Below are 16865 nucleotides of genomic sequence, written 5' to 3'. Positions count from 1 at the left end.
CCATTTCAAAATGGCACCAAAGTTGATGTTATATAAATCATAAAATAAATTGGCAAAAATCTAGTTTCAGTTTCCAAATTAAAAATAAAAGATTTATGCTTTTATGATTTTATTCAACTAGTTATCCTACTCCTGCTCTAATTCTTGTGTTGGGGAGAAAATACTGTTATAAAAAAACCTGTTTTACTGTTACAGCTTTTAGAATATGGATGTCTTGTTAATTTGTGAATGTTTCTTTTAGTTCACTTGCTTTGAGGAGCTGTCTCAATTTTACTTGAATAGTTTGCTTAAAAAAAAAAATCAAGTCACATAATCATGAATACAAAAGAAAGTATCTCTTTATCACTGGAGTGGTCATAAGTAAAATAAAATGGTTAAAGGTAACAAAAAATCCGTAAACTGAAGAAGAAATGACCATAAAATTTCCCCTTTTATACAGCACACACATTTTTTTTCTGTAGCCCTTTAAAAAGTGGACAATATCCGTGATGTTTTTCTTTAGATTTTATTTTCGTTACTGTTACTGTTTCTGTACTAACATGATACAAGACAAAAATATGTAATCTAATAATGTTCAATCAAAATAGCAGTCCAATTAGAAGTACAGTCATTAATTGGAAGAGAAAATACAGTGTGCTCTTAATTTGTATATTTTCATATATTTTACATAGCCATTTTTGGACCAGTCTTCAATGTAAATTTCATATTTTGTATTCAAACTGTACAGGGTGATGCACTTCAGGATTTCTTTTACCATTAGCATATCTTCTCTTGTATCTGGCTATGAAATTTCAAAATTTACTAAAAATGAAATAGATTGGATACTGTAAGTACACAGGTCCTTTAATAAGAATTAATTGAATATCAGATGTGTAATTACCCTCTAAATAACACAGAAAAGTAATTGGCCTCCATCTGTGTTCAATTATAGGGAGTTCTGATTATTTCATGAACAAAATTTTCCATTCATATTTTTTTCTTTTACTGTATAATTAATATGAAAGGTAAAAAAGTTAAGTATAGTCAGGAAAAAGCCTTCAGTAGACACTGGGAATGGAAAGGCCCAGATACAAAAAAAACAAAAAACTGCAGTATGCTGTCACAAGTTAATTATTGACTATAATGTGTGATGAAATGATTTTGGCTTCTAGACCATAATGCGAAATCTTAATGTTACTAATGATCATTAAATAAAATTGATTCAGTTAGCAGGCAAGTGAAACAAGAATAGCTATTATCACTTTCAAAAATCTAGGCCTAATATGTAGGCTCATGGAACAAATAAAGTTTTTGTTCTGTTTGTGGATCAGGTTTATTATTTTATTATTATGGTTTATATGTGTGGTAAACTTTGTACTGCTTCTTGGCTAATTATGTGTGAAAATCTCTTAGATGAATACAGTGCCACCATCTAGCAAGGGCTTAAACTAAACCACAATGCATCTCTTACATGTATCCCATAAAGTTAGATTTTATGTTTTTAATAGCATGTGTTCTTGAAATCTGGCATATTTAAAGCATTTAGCATTTGTTTGTGTAATTTGGTCTGCTGTCAGAATGATGGTAAGTAGCATCTGTCCCTTATGTTGGAACCGAACTACTGATATAAACAGAGACAACTTCCAGTCTGAAAAACAGATACATTTTACAACAACTTAATTTTTCTTTGGCAAAATGTTAAAGTGTCAATTCCATGCTGGACATTTTTTGAATGTCGGACCATAGTGTAAAAGTTCAGACTTTCCCTGCCAATAAAGTTTCATGACTGACAGCCTGCTGCACCCAAACCAATAAGAAGACCCCACTAAATTCTAGAAGGTTGAGACTGCAGCTGGACATCAAATTGGTTAGAATATTTCTGAGAAACTGATGTTCATAAACCATCATCTCATCTGTCATTACCTTTTTACTGTCCCTTACCCATTCGTTTTGTGGCTGCCACCTAATAAAAGTTGCCATATCACAGGCACAAAAATGGGGGTGGGGTATGGTGCCTGGACCTAAACGCAAAAAGAAGACCTAGTGATGGTCTAGTGACCGCTTCTTTCTGTTTTAGCAGTGAGGTATCTGTACATGTAAGCAAGGATTCCATATTCTTATCTGTACAGCAGCATAGTCTTCCACCAAATTGTTATAATTAGTCTTAGACAAATAATGTTTCTCTTATTTACATGAGAGAGACTTTAGCTATCTACTTTGCAATTTGCAAATTGCTTAACCAATGTTATTTTTTTTACTGAGTTTCAGCTACCAATACTCCTATGCATGAAGGAGTTTCAGTTTATGGACTTCAAAGTAAAAAATGTAAAATTGTTCAAACAAATCTACAAAACAGAAGCAGGTCTATACATTGCCCTAACAAAGTAAATATTGAAGCAACAAGTTGAAAAGTTTAAATTACCAGCAACATAAGAAGTACCAAGGTATGAAAATTCTTGAAAAACTGGAGGTTTGATGGAGAGAATCCCCCACAAAGAGTGCCGGTGAGTTGAGACATTTTTTTAAAATATTAATCCAATATTAATGATTTATTATGGACTTGGGGTTGTGTTTGCTCTGTAATATATTCATTAAATTCCATTTTGCAATTATGGGCCGAGAAGCATGGTATTTGAAGTTTTCAATATTTTATACTAGATAGAGGAGATGATGGTGATTCTTGATTGATTACTTTTTCTGCAGTCAAGCTTCATAGTCATATTCCTCTGCCAACACATTCTCAATATTCTGTCCAACAAGAGAATTGTTCTTCTAAATCTGCATCTCTATTTTTGGACTTAAAGTAAAAGGTGAACTACAGCCCTGCCTCATGCATTAAAGAACCACACAATACTCAATTCAAGTGGTTATTTTTATGAATATTAATGTGAACAATAAAAATGATCCATTATTAGGAACTATACTTATCCTGAAAATAAAAGGAGCACTGATATGAGCTCCTTAGACAAATTGTTTAACTTCAGCCTCAAGCCAGTTAGAGAGCACATATCAGTCAAGGTGAATTAATGTTTCACAATCAAGCACCAGTCACTGTAAAGGATTATGTTCAAAGTACAGTGTGATTGGCATTAGATCTGCTTTCATTTTTTCCAATTATTGTGACAGCATCACAAATAATGTTTGGGTTTTGGTAGTGTTTTTCCTTTCTACAGTCTAACCTCGATTGAATAAGTTCAGTTTCAAAACAGGAGTATGAACACAAAATTGGAAAAAAACATTTTGTATTGATACCTATGGTGACAAAAAAGTACCCACAAATGATAGAGTATGCACAGACGTAATCTTTGGGACAATACCATCTGTTGTGATAATCTTATGACTTGTGAGGACCTCTTTCTATATAGCTCACAACTTTGGCGGCCTCCTCTGGGATGTGGAGTGAAGGGTTTCTTGGTTTTAGTTCATTGCTTCTGGAAATGGTAGATTGTTGCTTTTTAACCATTTGCTTAATTTTGTGTTTTGCAGAAGCATTCACAATGCGATATTGTTCTGTGAATCCTTAGTGAGTCAAATTGAAGAAGCCTATATGAACATGCGATTTCACAATTGAAATATGCTGTTCCATTGAGTACATCATGCCTTCTCCCCAGCATGCACATAAATAACAGAACTAACAAAATTACTAAAATGTTCACATGGACTTCTTGCTATCTTCCTTTGACTGTACTACATACAGGGCTGCTTTTTTCTGCACCACTGTATTATTTTGTCTTCTGAATGGTGTATTACATTTATTTCTATTTAGTTATCTTAGATTTTAGTTTTGAGCAAGGATAGCATCTTCTGATTTGGCTATCTCACTTATATTTTCTAAGTAGTGTAACTTATCATAGACACACATTACAGAGTAACTGAACCAATTTTGGGCCCAATTTAACCCTTGATAATCGCAGAAGGTGTTCCAATTTCAGGTAGGTCTTAAAAAGATTATCTTCCGAGGTTACTAGATTAGATTAGATAAACTTTTTTAATCCCAAGGGGAAATTCAGAATTCATATCCTCTAATGTAAGTAGTAATTAATCATAACCTCTCTGCTTTATTCACATGCAAGTAGGTGGCACTCTGATTTCAAATCGTAAATACTTAACATATTCAATATTTGCAAAGTGAGATAGACTTTTAAATTTTTCACTAAGAAAATGATGCACAAATTCTCACAGCAATTTCTATTTGACTACCCTCTACTATGTTTGTTTTGCAGTCATGTTTTTGTTTTCTAGAAATTAATTTCTACAAGATCTCAGGTTCAGAGAGCAGAGATTCAGTGTATCTTCAGTATAAATCTATTATACAATGTTGTTTGTGGACAAAATCTTCTAGTATGTGAAGACAGAATAAAAGATAAATAAATCAATGAAAACTGTCATTATGTGATTTGTTTATAAATATTCTGGCCAGTTGTAGCCAGAATATTACTAAAATCTGTAAATGTACAAAAGAAAAATTATTATTTGAGTCAAAATCACAAATTTCTATAAATATGTAAAAGAAAAATTAATTATTGTTTAACTGAGTAAAAATCTTGAAATGAGAATAAAATGGCGATTAAAAATAAAATACTCTTACCGATTGGAGTATTCCTGTTAAACTGAGGTCCACCATGCTCGATGAGTATTTATAAGAGACTAAATAAACGATCCATTCATTTTAACTGACAAAAACCACGACTTTCTTGATATTTTAATTTTTAATTTAAAAACAGAATAAGAATCTGAATATCTAACAACATCATATTAAAGTTCGATAAACTCTGAAAAGAATGATCCCAAACATATATATGTAGGTTTTAAAATAAGCCCGATTTAAAGCATGACAAAAAATGTGACATAAAAACGTCACATAAAATCGTTGCACTTTTAGGCTTAGGATTTTATATATATATAGAGTAGATTGCAGGATAATAGATCTGCATTTGCTAGTATTTTAGACTCTGTTACTTAGCAGCCAAAATGGATACTTGATCGTCATATATCATCTTCACTTTATTGATAATTTGATTTTAACAGTGAAAATCTGCTCTGTTTTCTTTTTAACAGAAATCAGTTTTCATTACTGATGTCAAATTGAATGTGCTTGTAAAAATAGTTATCACTTTAAATAGATTTTATTTGATATGAATCAACTATGGGTGTGCATGCTTAAAAGTGTAACTGTATTTTAGTTTATTTTTTAGAATGATTGCATTGTTAAGGATTGAAAAATATTTTCCTGATACATTGACATATTTCTGTAAGAGATTTTACAATGTATGCATTGACGTCTCGTGGAACTAAAACTGAAATGTTAAGACCGACAGTGACGGATACCTCTGTTGCACCTGTTGGGCCATATTCTGAATTTTATTTATGCTTAGGTTTCGAGATCTGGACCCTCAGTTTGACCCTAGTTTGAAAGTCTTGTGATTATTTTTCTAATTTTAATTATGTACAGTGTCGCACATGTGCATTGTATTGTACTGACCCCCTTCTTTTGACACCCACTGCACGCCCAACCTACCTGGAAAGGGGTCTCTCTTTGAACTGCCTTTCCCAAGGTTTCTTCCATTTTTCCCTACTAGGTTTTTTTTTGGGAGTTTTTCCTTGTCTTCTTAGAGAGTCAAGGCTGGGGAGCTGTCAAGAGGCAGGGCCTGTTAAAGCCCATTGCGGCACTTCCTGTGTGATTTTGGGCTATACAAAAATAAACTGTATTGTAAAACTGTATTGTATTTAGGAGGCAGTCAAAAAGCCTAAAGGTGAGTGAAACATCTCAAGACAAGGGGTTGTCACATGGTACTTACCTAAATCTCTCGTCGTTCTCAGCAGGAAAACCGAGGAGAAATAAGAAGCCTACTTCTAGGTTCCAAAATGGGCGCCAAGACGTCACTTCTGGCAACCCCTGATGACATCACTTCTGATTTTTTTGTTAAATGATGTCGCTTCCGTCTCACGATATCGATGTCACCTCCTGCCAACCATTTCCTGTTTTTCATTTTAGTTACTGTATAAAAACGCCATTTCCTCATTGTAAATGATCAATTGCTATGTACATTTTGCTTTTGATCACCAAAACATTTTCTTTTGTGTTTTTTTTTTCTTGTCAGTTTGACAATATACAAGGACAGTTTTGTGATGCTTCTTTTTATTTTTAAAGAAGAAATCTCTCACAATTGGTATGGCCAGCAGGATATTTTGTTCAAGTTGACCGAAGAACAAGACCTTAATACAGTATTATCTACCATCATGGCTGAATTGTGTACCTTGAAGGTACAGATGGGCGAGACTCGGACCCAGCTCTCCGAATCCGAGGCTTGGGCTGCAGCCGCGGTATGGACGGAGGTCGCTCAGTCCCTCCCCACTCAGCTTACTTACTTAATTGAGGGGGGACGACATTGAATCTTATTGTTTGGTTTTTGAGCGTACCGCTAAGCGGAACGCGTGGCTGAGGTCAGAATGGGCGTACCTACTGGCTCCCTACCTGAAGGGGATAGCGCAGAGGGCCTATTATGACTTAACTGAGGAGCAAGCCGATGATTGATATTCTTAAGATGGAGGTGTTCAAACGCCAAGGCGAGAGAATGGAGGGAGTAGCAATTTGATCCAGAACAGCCTCTCTGTACCCAGGCGTTTGAGGCATGGAGTAAGGTGTGTCGTTGGCTACGGCCCAATATAAACAACTGTCACAAGTTGGCTGAGCTTCTAGCATGTGAGACCTTTGTGCCTGCCCTCCCTGATAATATCACCCAGCAGATCCGGAAACAAAATTTTGAGAAAATGGACACCCTGATTAAAATCGCTGAACGTCACTGGGCGGCTTGTAAATCTGAGCAGTCAGAACGGTCCTCTTGCTAAACCCAACAGGCATGTGGGGCAGCCCCTAAGCCCTCTTGACGAGCCCCCGAGCCTGCTGTCCGTCAAAGGGACAAACATTTCGGCCTCCCCCGCTGTTTCAAGTGTGGGGAGGTTGGACATCTGTCACCTGCATGCCCCAATGAACCAATGGACTGTTCACTGATTATGGGAGAAAGTACTGTGCCATTGTGATTAACCCTCTGTCTCTTTCTCATACAGGTGCAGTTCTTATAAATGGCTTTAAGGTAAGGGCGATGTTCGATTCTGGGAGTAACATTTCCATTGTTGCTTCCCGATTTGTTTTACCGCAACAATGGCTTAAAATAAAAACTAGCCTAAGGTGCATTCATGGGGACATCCAGTATTATAAGACTGCCAACTGTATGGTAACTATAAATCATACTATGAGAAAAGTAACCATGGCAGTATTACCGGATCGCCCATTTCCAGTCATAATTGGGAGAGACTGGACAAAAAATAATAGCGGTACAAACACAACAGCTCCTGAGAGAAATTTGGGCTTAATAATGGAGAGTTCATCTACTCCAACTGCCTCCATGCCGTGTAACAGCCACTAGGACCCATATGCGTATACAGTGCGATGGAGTTGATGTCCCATTGTCATCTGCGGGAGCTAATACGGTTAACGTAAAGGACATGGTGGCTAAGACTCCTCCCATTGAGGTTAAACAAGACCCTATACAGAATTTGTCCTCACAATTCTTAATTACGCCGTCCTCCTTTAAAAGGGAACAATGGAACGATGATTCCTTAAAAATTTGCTAGGAATGCAATAGTGTCAGTTGACGGACATACATCCGTATATCCCCTGCCACCAATGCCTTTCTTTGTAATAAAAAATGAACTCTTGTATCGAGTGGCAGAACACAAGAATGAAGTGAGGACATTGCTCCTAGTACCATGTACTTATTGGCGACAAGTATGTGAACTTACGCATGCCCACCTTCTGGGAGCCCATCTGGGCACCGAAAAGACACTGGAGAGAATTAAACTCCATTTTTATTGGCCGGGGATAAATGAGGAGGTCCGACGATTTCGTGCTTCCTGTCCAGAATGCTAACTTCATCAGATTCCTAGAAGGGACCGTGCTCCTCTCGTCCCTCTTCCCCTTATTGATATTCCCTTTGAACGAGTCAGCATTGACCTCATAGGACCATTAGAACCCTCATTAAGAGGTCATAAATATATTTTAGTTTCAGTAGATTATGTCACTTGATTTCCAGGGAATGTTCCGTTGTGCTCAGCTACTTCAAAAAACATTGCACAGGAATTAGTAGGGATATTCGCTCGTGTAGGGATCCCCAAAGAGGTTCTTACAGATCAAGGGACTCCCTTCACTTCGGAGACATTCAAGGAGGTGGCTAAATTACTCCAAATAAAACATCTGAAAACATCGGTCTATAATCCGCAAACAGACGGATTGGTAGAACGATTTAATCAGACTTTGAAACAGATGTTAAGAAAAGTAGTTAACGAGGATGGGAGGAACTAGGATCAGTTACTCCCCCTCGTATTGTTTGTCTATCGGGAAGTCCCACAAGCCTCTACAGATTTTTCTCCTTTTAAATTACTTTATGGAAGACAACCCCATGGGCTATTGGATATGTTAAAAGAAAGATGGGAAGAAGAGGTCCTTCCCACCTCAAATATATTAGAATATATTGCACAATTACTTGATAGATTAGAAAAAAGTAGACCCATATTAAAAGAAAATTTGGAAAGGGCTGAAGCAGTGCAGTCTCATTATTATAATAGAAACAGCACCATTTGGGAATTTGTCCCGGGTGATTTTGTAATGGTACTCGTTCCTAGTTCCCATTCTAAATTACTGGCACATTGGCAAGGCCCTTATGAAATTAAGTAAAGAAAAGGACTCATGGATTATTTGGTAAAACAACCAAATCTTCGACCGAGTGAGCAAGTGTATCATATAAATTTGCTGAAGCCGTGGAAGGAAAGTGAAATTGATCTCTCCTTCGATCAGCCTTGCTCCCTTTTTGTATCAAAGTCACACCTTAATTTTGGACCTGATTTGACATCGGAACAAAAACAGGACCTAAAGATGGCTATCCTGTCAGTACCGGAAGTAGTGAACGAGATACCAGGATGGACTGCTCTGATTGAACATGACATCATCACTGACCCGGGGGTGATTATCAGAGAAATACCCTATAGGCTCCCAGAGGCAAAGAATACGGAAGTAGAGTTGGAAATTAGACCAATGCTGGAGTTAGAGTTTATTGAAGAAAGTTACAGCCCCTGGTCTAATCCAGTTGTCTTAGTTCCTAAGCCCGATGGGTCGTGGAGGTTTAGCAATGACTTCCAACGACTTAATCAAGTCTCTAAATTTGATGCGTATCTGATGCCGCGAGTGGATGATCTACTCGATCGGCTAGGTAATGCTCAATTCCTAACTACGCTCCATATGACGAAAGGGTATTGACAAATTCCTTTAACGGCCTCCGCTAAAGAAAAGACCGCTTTTAGTACTCCAAGTGGACATTGGCAGTACACTGTTCTTCCTTTTGGCTTGCATGGGGCACCAGCGACCTTCCAACGTTTGGTAGAAACACTGCTATGGCCCTACAATTCATTTAATGCCGCCTATCTAGATGACGTTGTTATTTATTCTGGCACGTGGGAGGAACATATGCTGCAGGTTAAAACGGTGCTGTCCACAGTAGCATGAGCCGGACTTCATATTAATCCCAAGAAATTTTTCTTTGGGTTAAAGGAAGCCAATAATTTGGGCTATCTGGTGGGTGGGGGCACCGTTAAACCACAATGCTCCAAAATTGATGCCATCATAAATTGGCCCCGTCCAGTGATTAAGAGGCAAGTACAAGCGTTTCTGGGTTTAGCCGGTTACTATCGCTGTTTCGTTCCTCGTTTCTTTCAGAGATTGCTTCGCCCTTATCCAATCTAACAAAGAAAAGAGCACCATTAAAAGTGGTATGGGATGATCATGCCGATACTGCATTCAGTGACTTGAAGTTGGCCCTTATGTCAGCACCTATTTTTAAATCTCCTGATTTTTCTTTTCCTTTCATACTCCAGACCAATGCATCGGACACAGGATTAGGTGCCGTGTTGAGCCAGTGCATCGATGGTGCTGAACACCCTGTTATGTACCTCAGCCGAAAACTGCTATACCGGGAGACCAGGTATGCAGCAGTGGAGTGAGAAGCCTTGGCAATCAAATGGGCTATCATGCAGTAAAGGTACTACCTATTGGGGCGGGAATTTACTCTAGTGACGGATCATGCTGCCCTACAGTGGGTGTCCGTTCACCAGGAGTCTAATCCCCGCATCACTAGATGATTTTTAGACCTTCAACCTTATCGTTTTAGTGTCGTTTATCATAAAGGTACCTTGCAGGCCAATGCCAATGCTCTCTCCCGTGTTCACGACCTCTCGGTGCAGGTTGCCCGACCCGACGGGTCTGGGCTGATGGGGGTGGGGGTCATGTTACACACGTGCATTTAGGAGGCAGTCAAAAAGCCTAAAGGTGAGTGAAACATCGCGAGACAAGGGGTACTTGGTACTTACCTAAATCTCTTGTTCTTCTCAGCAGGAAAACCGAGGAGAAATAAAAAGCCTACTTCTGGGTTCCAAAATGGCTGCCGGGATGTCACTTCCTGCAACCCCTGATGACATCACTTCCAGTTTTTCGTTAACTGACGTCACTTCCGTCTCACAGTATCGACGTCACCTCCTGCCAACCATTTCAACTGCTATATGCATTTTGCTTTTGATCACCAAAACGTTTTCTTTTGTGTTTTTTTTTCTTGTCCGTTGGACAATATACGGGGACGGTCCCTAAAACTTTGTTTTGTGACACTTCTTTTTACTTTTAAAGAAGAAATCTCTCACAACAGTTTTGAAACTTTGTGCCCTCTAGGACTGACTTGGACACAGTAGAACTGTCATGGGATCTTGGGGCTCCAGTATGATGATTGTCTTCATGGATTAGCATACCTGACTATGAGACTTTGTCTTTTCACTTGGTTTATTTGCATTCTTAATATTGTCCTTTACTCAATATCAAGAGAGAGAGAATACCTTTAGTGTTTCCTTTTTCTGTTTTAAAACCAATAACCTAACAAAATCCACAACTCTCAAAGATTCTTTTTCCCAAGAAATTGCACTTCCTTTTAGTTCCAAAGTGGCATCCACAAATGAATGCTTTACTGATGACCTAAAAGAAAATATTTGAATTCCTTTTTTCCAAAGAGTTGTGAATCTTGAACCCTAGAATAAAGAAAGTCAAAATTCAGAGGCAACATTAATGTCCTCATTTTGCCTGTTCTCTGCAGACCTACTGCTCATGTCCATGTTACAGAAAACAACCCAACAAGTCAAAAACAAAAAGTAGCACACGGTGCATTCATTTCCACATGGCTTTTATTGTGGATCAATTTTTTTCCCTTTTTATTTTAAATTGCCCCTTTACATCAAATTCCTCAGCAGGAAAGGGAGATATTGCACACAAATATCAGAGAAGCACTACTTAATACTTTCACTGGAAACTAAATTCTACATTAGATATGACTGAATAGGATAGAATTGAATAGAGTAGAGTTGAATGATGCAGGATTATAAGACATAAATACCATACACTGCCGCTGATGAACACACAAACAATCATTCAGAGGAGAGACAATAGTGTTAGGTGACTCTCAGCTGGCAACTAGAACTGGTGTGACTATTTAGTATCATGGCAAGAAAACATTCATGCAGGTATGAAACAAAAATGAACTGTTGCTGTGCTAATGATGTTACCAGTCTTGCAGTCCTATTAGGGCCATCCAGCCCCCATAAGAACATGCAAAGAAAGATGTGAACACTGAGCGGCGGGGAGAAAGGATCGTTTCCATTTACAGCTTTGGGATGGGGAAAAAAATTAGTGTGAACCGTTATGTACCTTTAAGTACAGCCAAGAGGTAAAATATTTTGTATCCCAGTCCCATGAATAATTACTCAGTCATTTTCTTTCTCTGGAAGTTTTAAAAGCGGAAAGCTTTTTAGACAACGTATTCAGTGGTGCAACTCTTTAGATTTTTATCTCTTATGATGAAAATTGATTATTATTTGGTACAGTTGAAAGATGCTTCTATAAGTGTTATGGAGCTTGGGTGATTTTACTTGTTTAATAGTTTATTAATACTATGTGGGTTGAAAACTTGAAACACAAGAGTGGGATATAGCATTTATTTCAGTTTACAGCTTTTCAAAGTGAGATCTACAGCACCCATGGTTGCATTTGCAGCCCCCACTGAAAGCATTTACTTTAAATGCTAATCTGTTGTATTTAATGGTATGGCCCCACATTAAAGTATTGTTAACTGCAGGCTCATGTGGAAAGTTTAAGACGAACCCCAAGGTCAGAAAAAGTTGCCATCCTGGTCACAACCAGCTGTGTTCACCCAGTAATGTCTCTGCCCATCAATACACCTTTATACAAATGCAAAAATCTGGAAAAGAAAGACTCCATTTATCTATGTAGACTGTGTCTCATATCTGAACACAGACTACGTGATGTAAAAGTTATGTGCTCATTCCCTACAGGTTCATTAAAAAAAATAGAGGAGGTGAGCACTTGTGGCAAGGTGGCCTTGTAAAGAGTCGCTTTCCTGAGGTGCATCACAGACATGCACTCTTCAGCATAATCAAAACTTTGCAAAAATCTCCTTCGACTGAAGACACAATACTAAAGTTAACATATAATTTTGTACAATCGGCTCTCCATTCATCCAGAAATCAACTTACTCATCATTTTTGCCATTCCTTAAAAAATAAATAAATAAAAATCACATTCAGATACAAATTAATGATCCTAAAAATTCTCATTTTGAAAATCAAAATTGTTTATAAATAAAGAACTACAATCAGGACTTCCATTCCTTCAATGTACCATTGTAAAATAAAAAAAGTGCAGATTCAAAATTTTGACATCATTCAAATTGGACAGATTAATATAGTTATAAAAGATAATCTTTTCAGTCATCCAACTGTTTTTCGACATCATATTTCTGTTAAAGAGTGTAGTTAATATAATAAAAACAAATCGGTCAGCACTGGATAAAACAGAAAACAGCATTCCATAAAAGAAATACCTAATGAGGTCAACATTTGGAGTCACTCGTCGTTTTTCTTTGGAAATACTGTTACAGGCAGCAAAAAGCAGAAGGTAAAGGGTAACAATTTAGTGTGTGTAATAAATTTAAACTAATCTCCCGAAGGTTTATAAACAAAAACAAATCCTACTTGAAAACGTGTCTTTTGCTGTCTGCTTTCTGTACTAATTTAGAATGATCTGGGTCAAGGGAAGACAGTCCCTATTTTATGGCCAACAAGTTCTGGATGAGAGAAATTATTTTCTATGTACCATGTCAAAAACAGACTGTTAAAATATTACGGATCTGTCTACCCATTTTCCACATTACCACTTTCACAGGGAGTCATCCTTGGATGGGATGGTAGTCCACTGAGGGTGCTCCTGCTAATACAAAGGCCATTTTAGAAATAGAAGTGAATTGAACATATACACAAATCTAGGGAGGAAACCAGAGTACTAAATAAAAAATGGGGAGAACATGCAATCCCCATCTGGTGACCTGCCAAGGAAATGAAATTTGGTCCTGGGAGATGTCACAGTCCCAGAACGGTCTTAAAATCAAACATTTTCCTCACAAATATTGCCAAAAAGAAACTTATAATAATGGCAGTCTCCTACTAAACTTGAAATGATCTGTCGTATCTGTTGTATTAAGATGATTCTAGGCGAAAAGGCTTATGTCCAACTGAAGTGCAAACATACGAGTGCAAAACAAATGCAATAGTAAACAATCATTGAAATGAACAATACAGTGCGATCAAACAAGGCCACTCCATAGGGAGACAGCTGTGTAACACACACCAAAACAGAAAAACTTGGCAACTACAACAAAAAAATTTAAAAACACAAAAAGTCCAAGAAATGAGAAACTCACAAAATCCCATTACGTGGCTTTCAGCTGCCATCATGGTTACACAAGTGCATTTTTTGTACATTAAAACAGACTTGAAATGTTGCCCCGTCCATTAGTAAAATTCACAGAAACCAAAAGGATCTCTAATCATAACATTAAAAAATCAAAAAAATAAAACAAATCTTCAATTACTCATAGCCAACCTCTTCATGTATGTACCGATTAAAAGGCTTTTTCTTTTTTTTTTTTGCTGTGAGTCATTTATAAAAGGCTCTTACAAATCATGAATCAAGCAAGCAACCAATCAATCAATAAATGAACGATTCAGCTGAGATTATCATAGGAATGTGGAACCACAAACTAAATGCGCACTCAAACTTCAGCACTAGTGTATAAACGTTTGTCCTAAATGGCTGTTTGTTATTGACTTTTTTGTTCATTGAATTAAAACACCTGCTGTTTCACATTACAAAATTAAGTGCATTAAGTATCCATTTTCTCAGTTTTTTAGATTTTTTTTTTTTACATTCAAGTCACTTTCTAAGGCAAATTTTCCAGAACTGTGTACTCCCTCATCCTTTGGTCTTTGCTATATTTTAGTAGCCTTTTTGCTGCTTTCAGATGTTTATGGTCATGCAGGCTTTTCAGGGTTAAACAGAAAGATGGCATGACTGAAAGGAACACTGTTTGTTTAAGCTGTTTCTTAGGGAGCATGCCTTGGGGTAATTGATTTTTGTACATCATTTAGCCCCCAAACAGGATTCAAACTATTGCTCGGGCACTCGTGGACTGCATTTACCACAGACCTACAGGACCAATTTGCTTATGAGGTCCTTCACATTTAGTGGCATCAAAGGCTTATAGCGGCCTTTTGCGTCGGGTATCGTGCAGCACTAGTCTGAAATCTGTTTTGGGAGCTGATGCTTTAGCGGCTAACAGAGACGAGGTTAGTTTAGTGACTTGCATCACTGAGAGTATGTAGCTGTTATTTATTTATTTTTTGGGTGGGTCCTTTCATGTACTGGCTTCATTCCTGACTGGGCATTTTCATTTTTCACTGGAGTTTACAATGAAAAGAGTCATGGGCATCACAGTTCAATTTTGCAAGCAGGAAAAGATTCATCTTGCATGACGACGGTACTGCTGCTGGCTAAAACCATGATGTTTAGGTCTTGTTGTTTTTCATGAGTCTGCCGGTACCACTCCCTCATTACATCTGAGTCATGGGTGGGGATTAAGGTCACCTAAAATGGAAAAGAAAATGTTTAGTCCTTATGTTTGATTAGCAGTGAGAACAATTAATGCAGAATAAGGAACATTATAAGCCATTTCCAAGTCCACGGTTACTGTTTAACAAAAGATTCTCAAACCTCTTTCAGTTTCATTAATAGTACTGAGCAGTGAGTTAGGCAAAATTGCAGATAAGTTCAGTAACCTCGCCGAACTCTGCAAAATGCATTGAGGTTAATGCAGAAGGAGAATAGTTTTGAGTGGAGTATAATGGTGCAGTGGTACTTTAAGTGTCCCTGATGGCTAGAGAAGTGTCTGCCAACTATGCTGGACCGATTATTGTGGACAAACAGAAACATGAGCTATGGGACAGCCATGCTAACCACTGCACCACCCTGCCTTCCTGAGGTAAAATAACAGAATTAAATATCAGAATAGGAAGCATGAATTCAGTGAGGCTTGCACTCTACAGATTCCATACCTCTCTTTGTTTTTATTTGTTCTCTTTCTTTGATGTACTCGCTTGCTCACGGCCACTGCTACCAAATAAGTGTTACACTTTTAAAGCACATTGATTCTTCACTCCTTTCTTATTTGCATCTATTGCACAGGACTCTGGGTAATACTATTAACAAGAATGCTATAATTATTGTTTTATCTCGGTTTTTATCTTGCTTTGCCTTTGTTTAAACTTTTTATGTTGCACTTAGAGATTTACTGCTAATGTAAAGTGCCCCTATAAATAAAATGCATTATTATTATTATTATTATTATTATTGCTATTAAAGTGTAAAGATCACGTATTACATACAACTCCATTCAAAAAGACATTAACTTTAAGACGGGAATAGACCAACACATTTCAAATTTACGTCTGCATATGTGTTTTATGTTTTGAATTTATTCATGTTTTCTGACAATTTATATCATACTAATAAAACAGTTCTTATTAGAAGAAGAATTTCATCTGGTAAAGTGGCTGATCCAGCATAACAGCCGATATTAGGATCAGTGTTATATACTTGGAGGGACTGTCCCATCCAACATTGTCTGTTGCATCTCTGTGATGTTACGCTGGCCTAACAAAGCATCATGGGGCACTGTGGGGGAAAAAAATGTTTGTTTAAGCCTGCCACACAGAAAGTTATCAGTGATAAGGTCACTGGTGAAACCAGCAAATTTGACTTGAAAAATGATTTTGTGCATCAGCATTACTCATTAGTACAGAATAATATCTGTTTAAACACAAAATGAGCTCTCCTGTTGTCTTATTTAGAATTGTGCGCATCCTACGAGCTGCAGTAGTTTCACACTGAAAAGCTGTTGGGTGAGGACTGATGTCAAGACTTAAAAATTTCCAAAGGCAGCAAAGTAACTTTTTAGACACAAGGAAGCTGAGATGACACCCTGTCTTGTTTTCTCATGTATTGGTTCTATGAGAAACACATTCAGTATGGGGTGGCATGGTGGCGCAGTGGTAGCACTGCTGCCTAGCAGTAAGGAGACCTGGGTTCGCTTCCCGGGTCCTCCCTGCGCGGAGTTTGCATGTTCTCCTCGTGTCTGCGTGGGTTTCCTCCGGTTTCCTCCCACAGTCCAAAGACATGCAGGTTAGGTGAATTGGCGATCCTAAATTGTCCCTAGTGTGTGCTTGGTGTGTGTGTGTCTGTGCCCTGCAGTGGGGTGGCACCCTGCCCGGGGTTTGTTTCCTGCCTTGTGCCCTGTGTTGGCTGGGATTGGCTCCAACAGACTCCTGTGTTAGGATAATGGATGGACATTCAATATACCTAAGCCTACTTTTATTTATTGGGCAAGTAT

At 37.8% G+C, this 16865-nt stretch overlaps 1 protein-coding gene across 1 annotated transcript in view; it reads right to left on the bottom strand.

Annotated features, from left to right (window-relative positions):
- Positions 1–11235: 11235 nt before the first annotated feature.
- Positions 11236–16865, bottom strand: part of map1b (microtubule-associated protein 1B) — a 149951-nt gene continuing 144321 nt past the window's right edge. Inside the window, exon 7 of the mRNA XM_028805657.2 lies at positions 11236–15064. Coding sequence (XP_028661490.2) covers positions 14909–15064 — 156 coding nt within the window. The 3' untranslated portion in view covers positions 11236–14908. The remainder of the gene's footprint in view (positions 15065–16865) is intronic.

The sequence above is a fragment of the Erpetoichthys calabaricus genome, chromosome 7, assembly GCF_900747795.2.
Source record: "Erpetoichthys calabaricus chromosome 7, fErpCal1.3, whole genome shotgun sequence".
Lineage (NCBI taxonomy): Eukaryota > Metazoa > Chordata > Cladistia > Polypteriformes > Polypteridae > Erpetoichthys > Erpetoichthys calabaricus.
The sequence above is the reverse complement of the archived record's forward strand: the minus strand, read 5'-3'. Positions and strand labels throughout refer to the sequence as shown.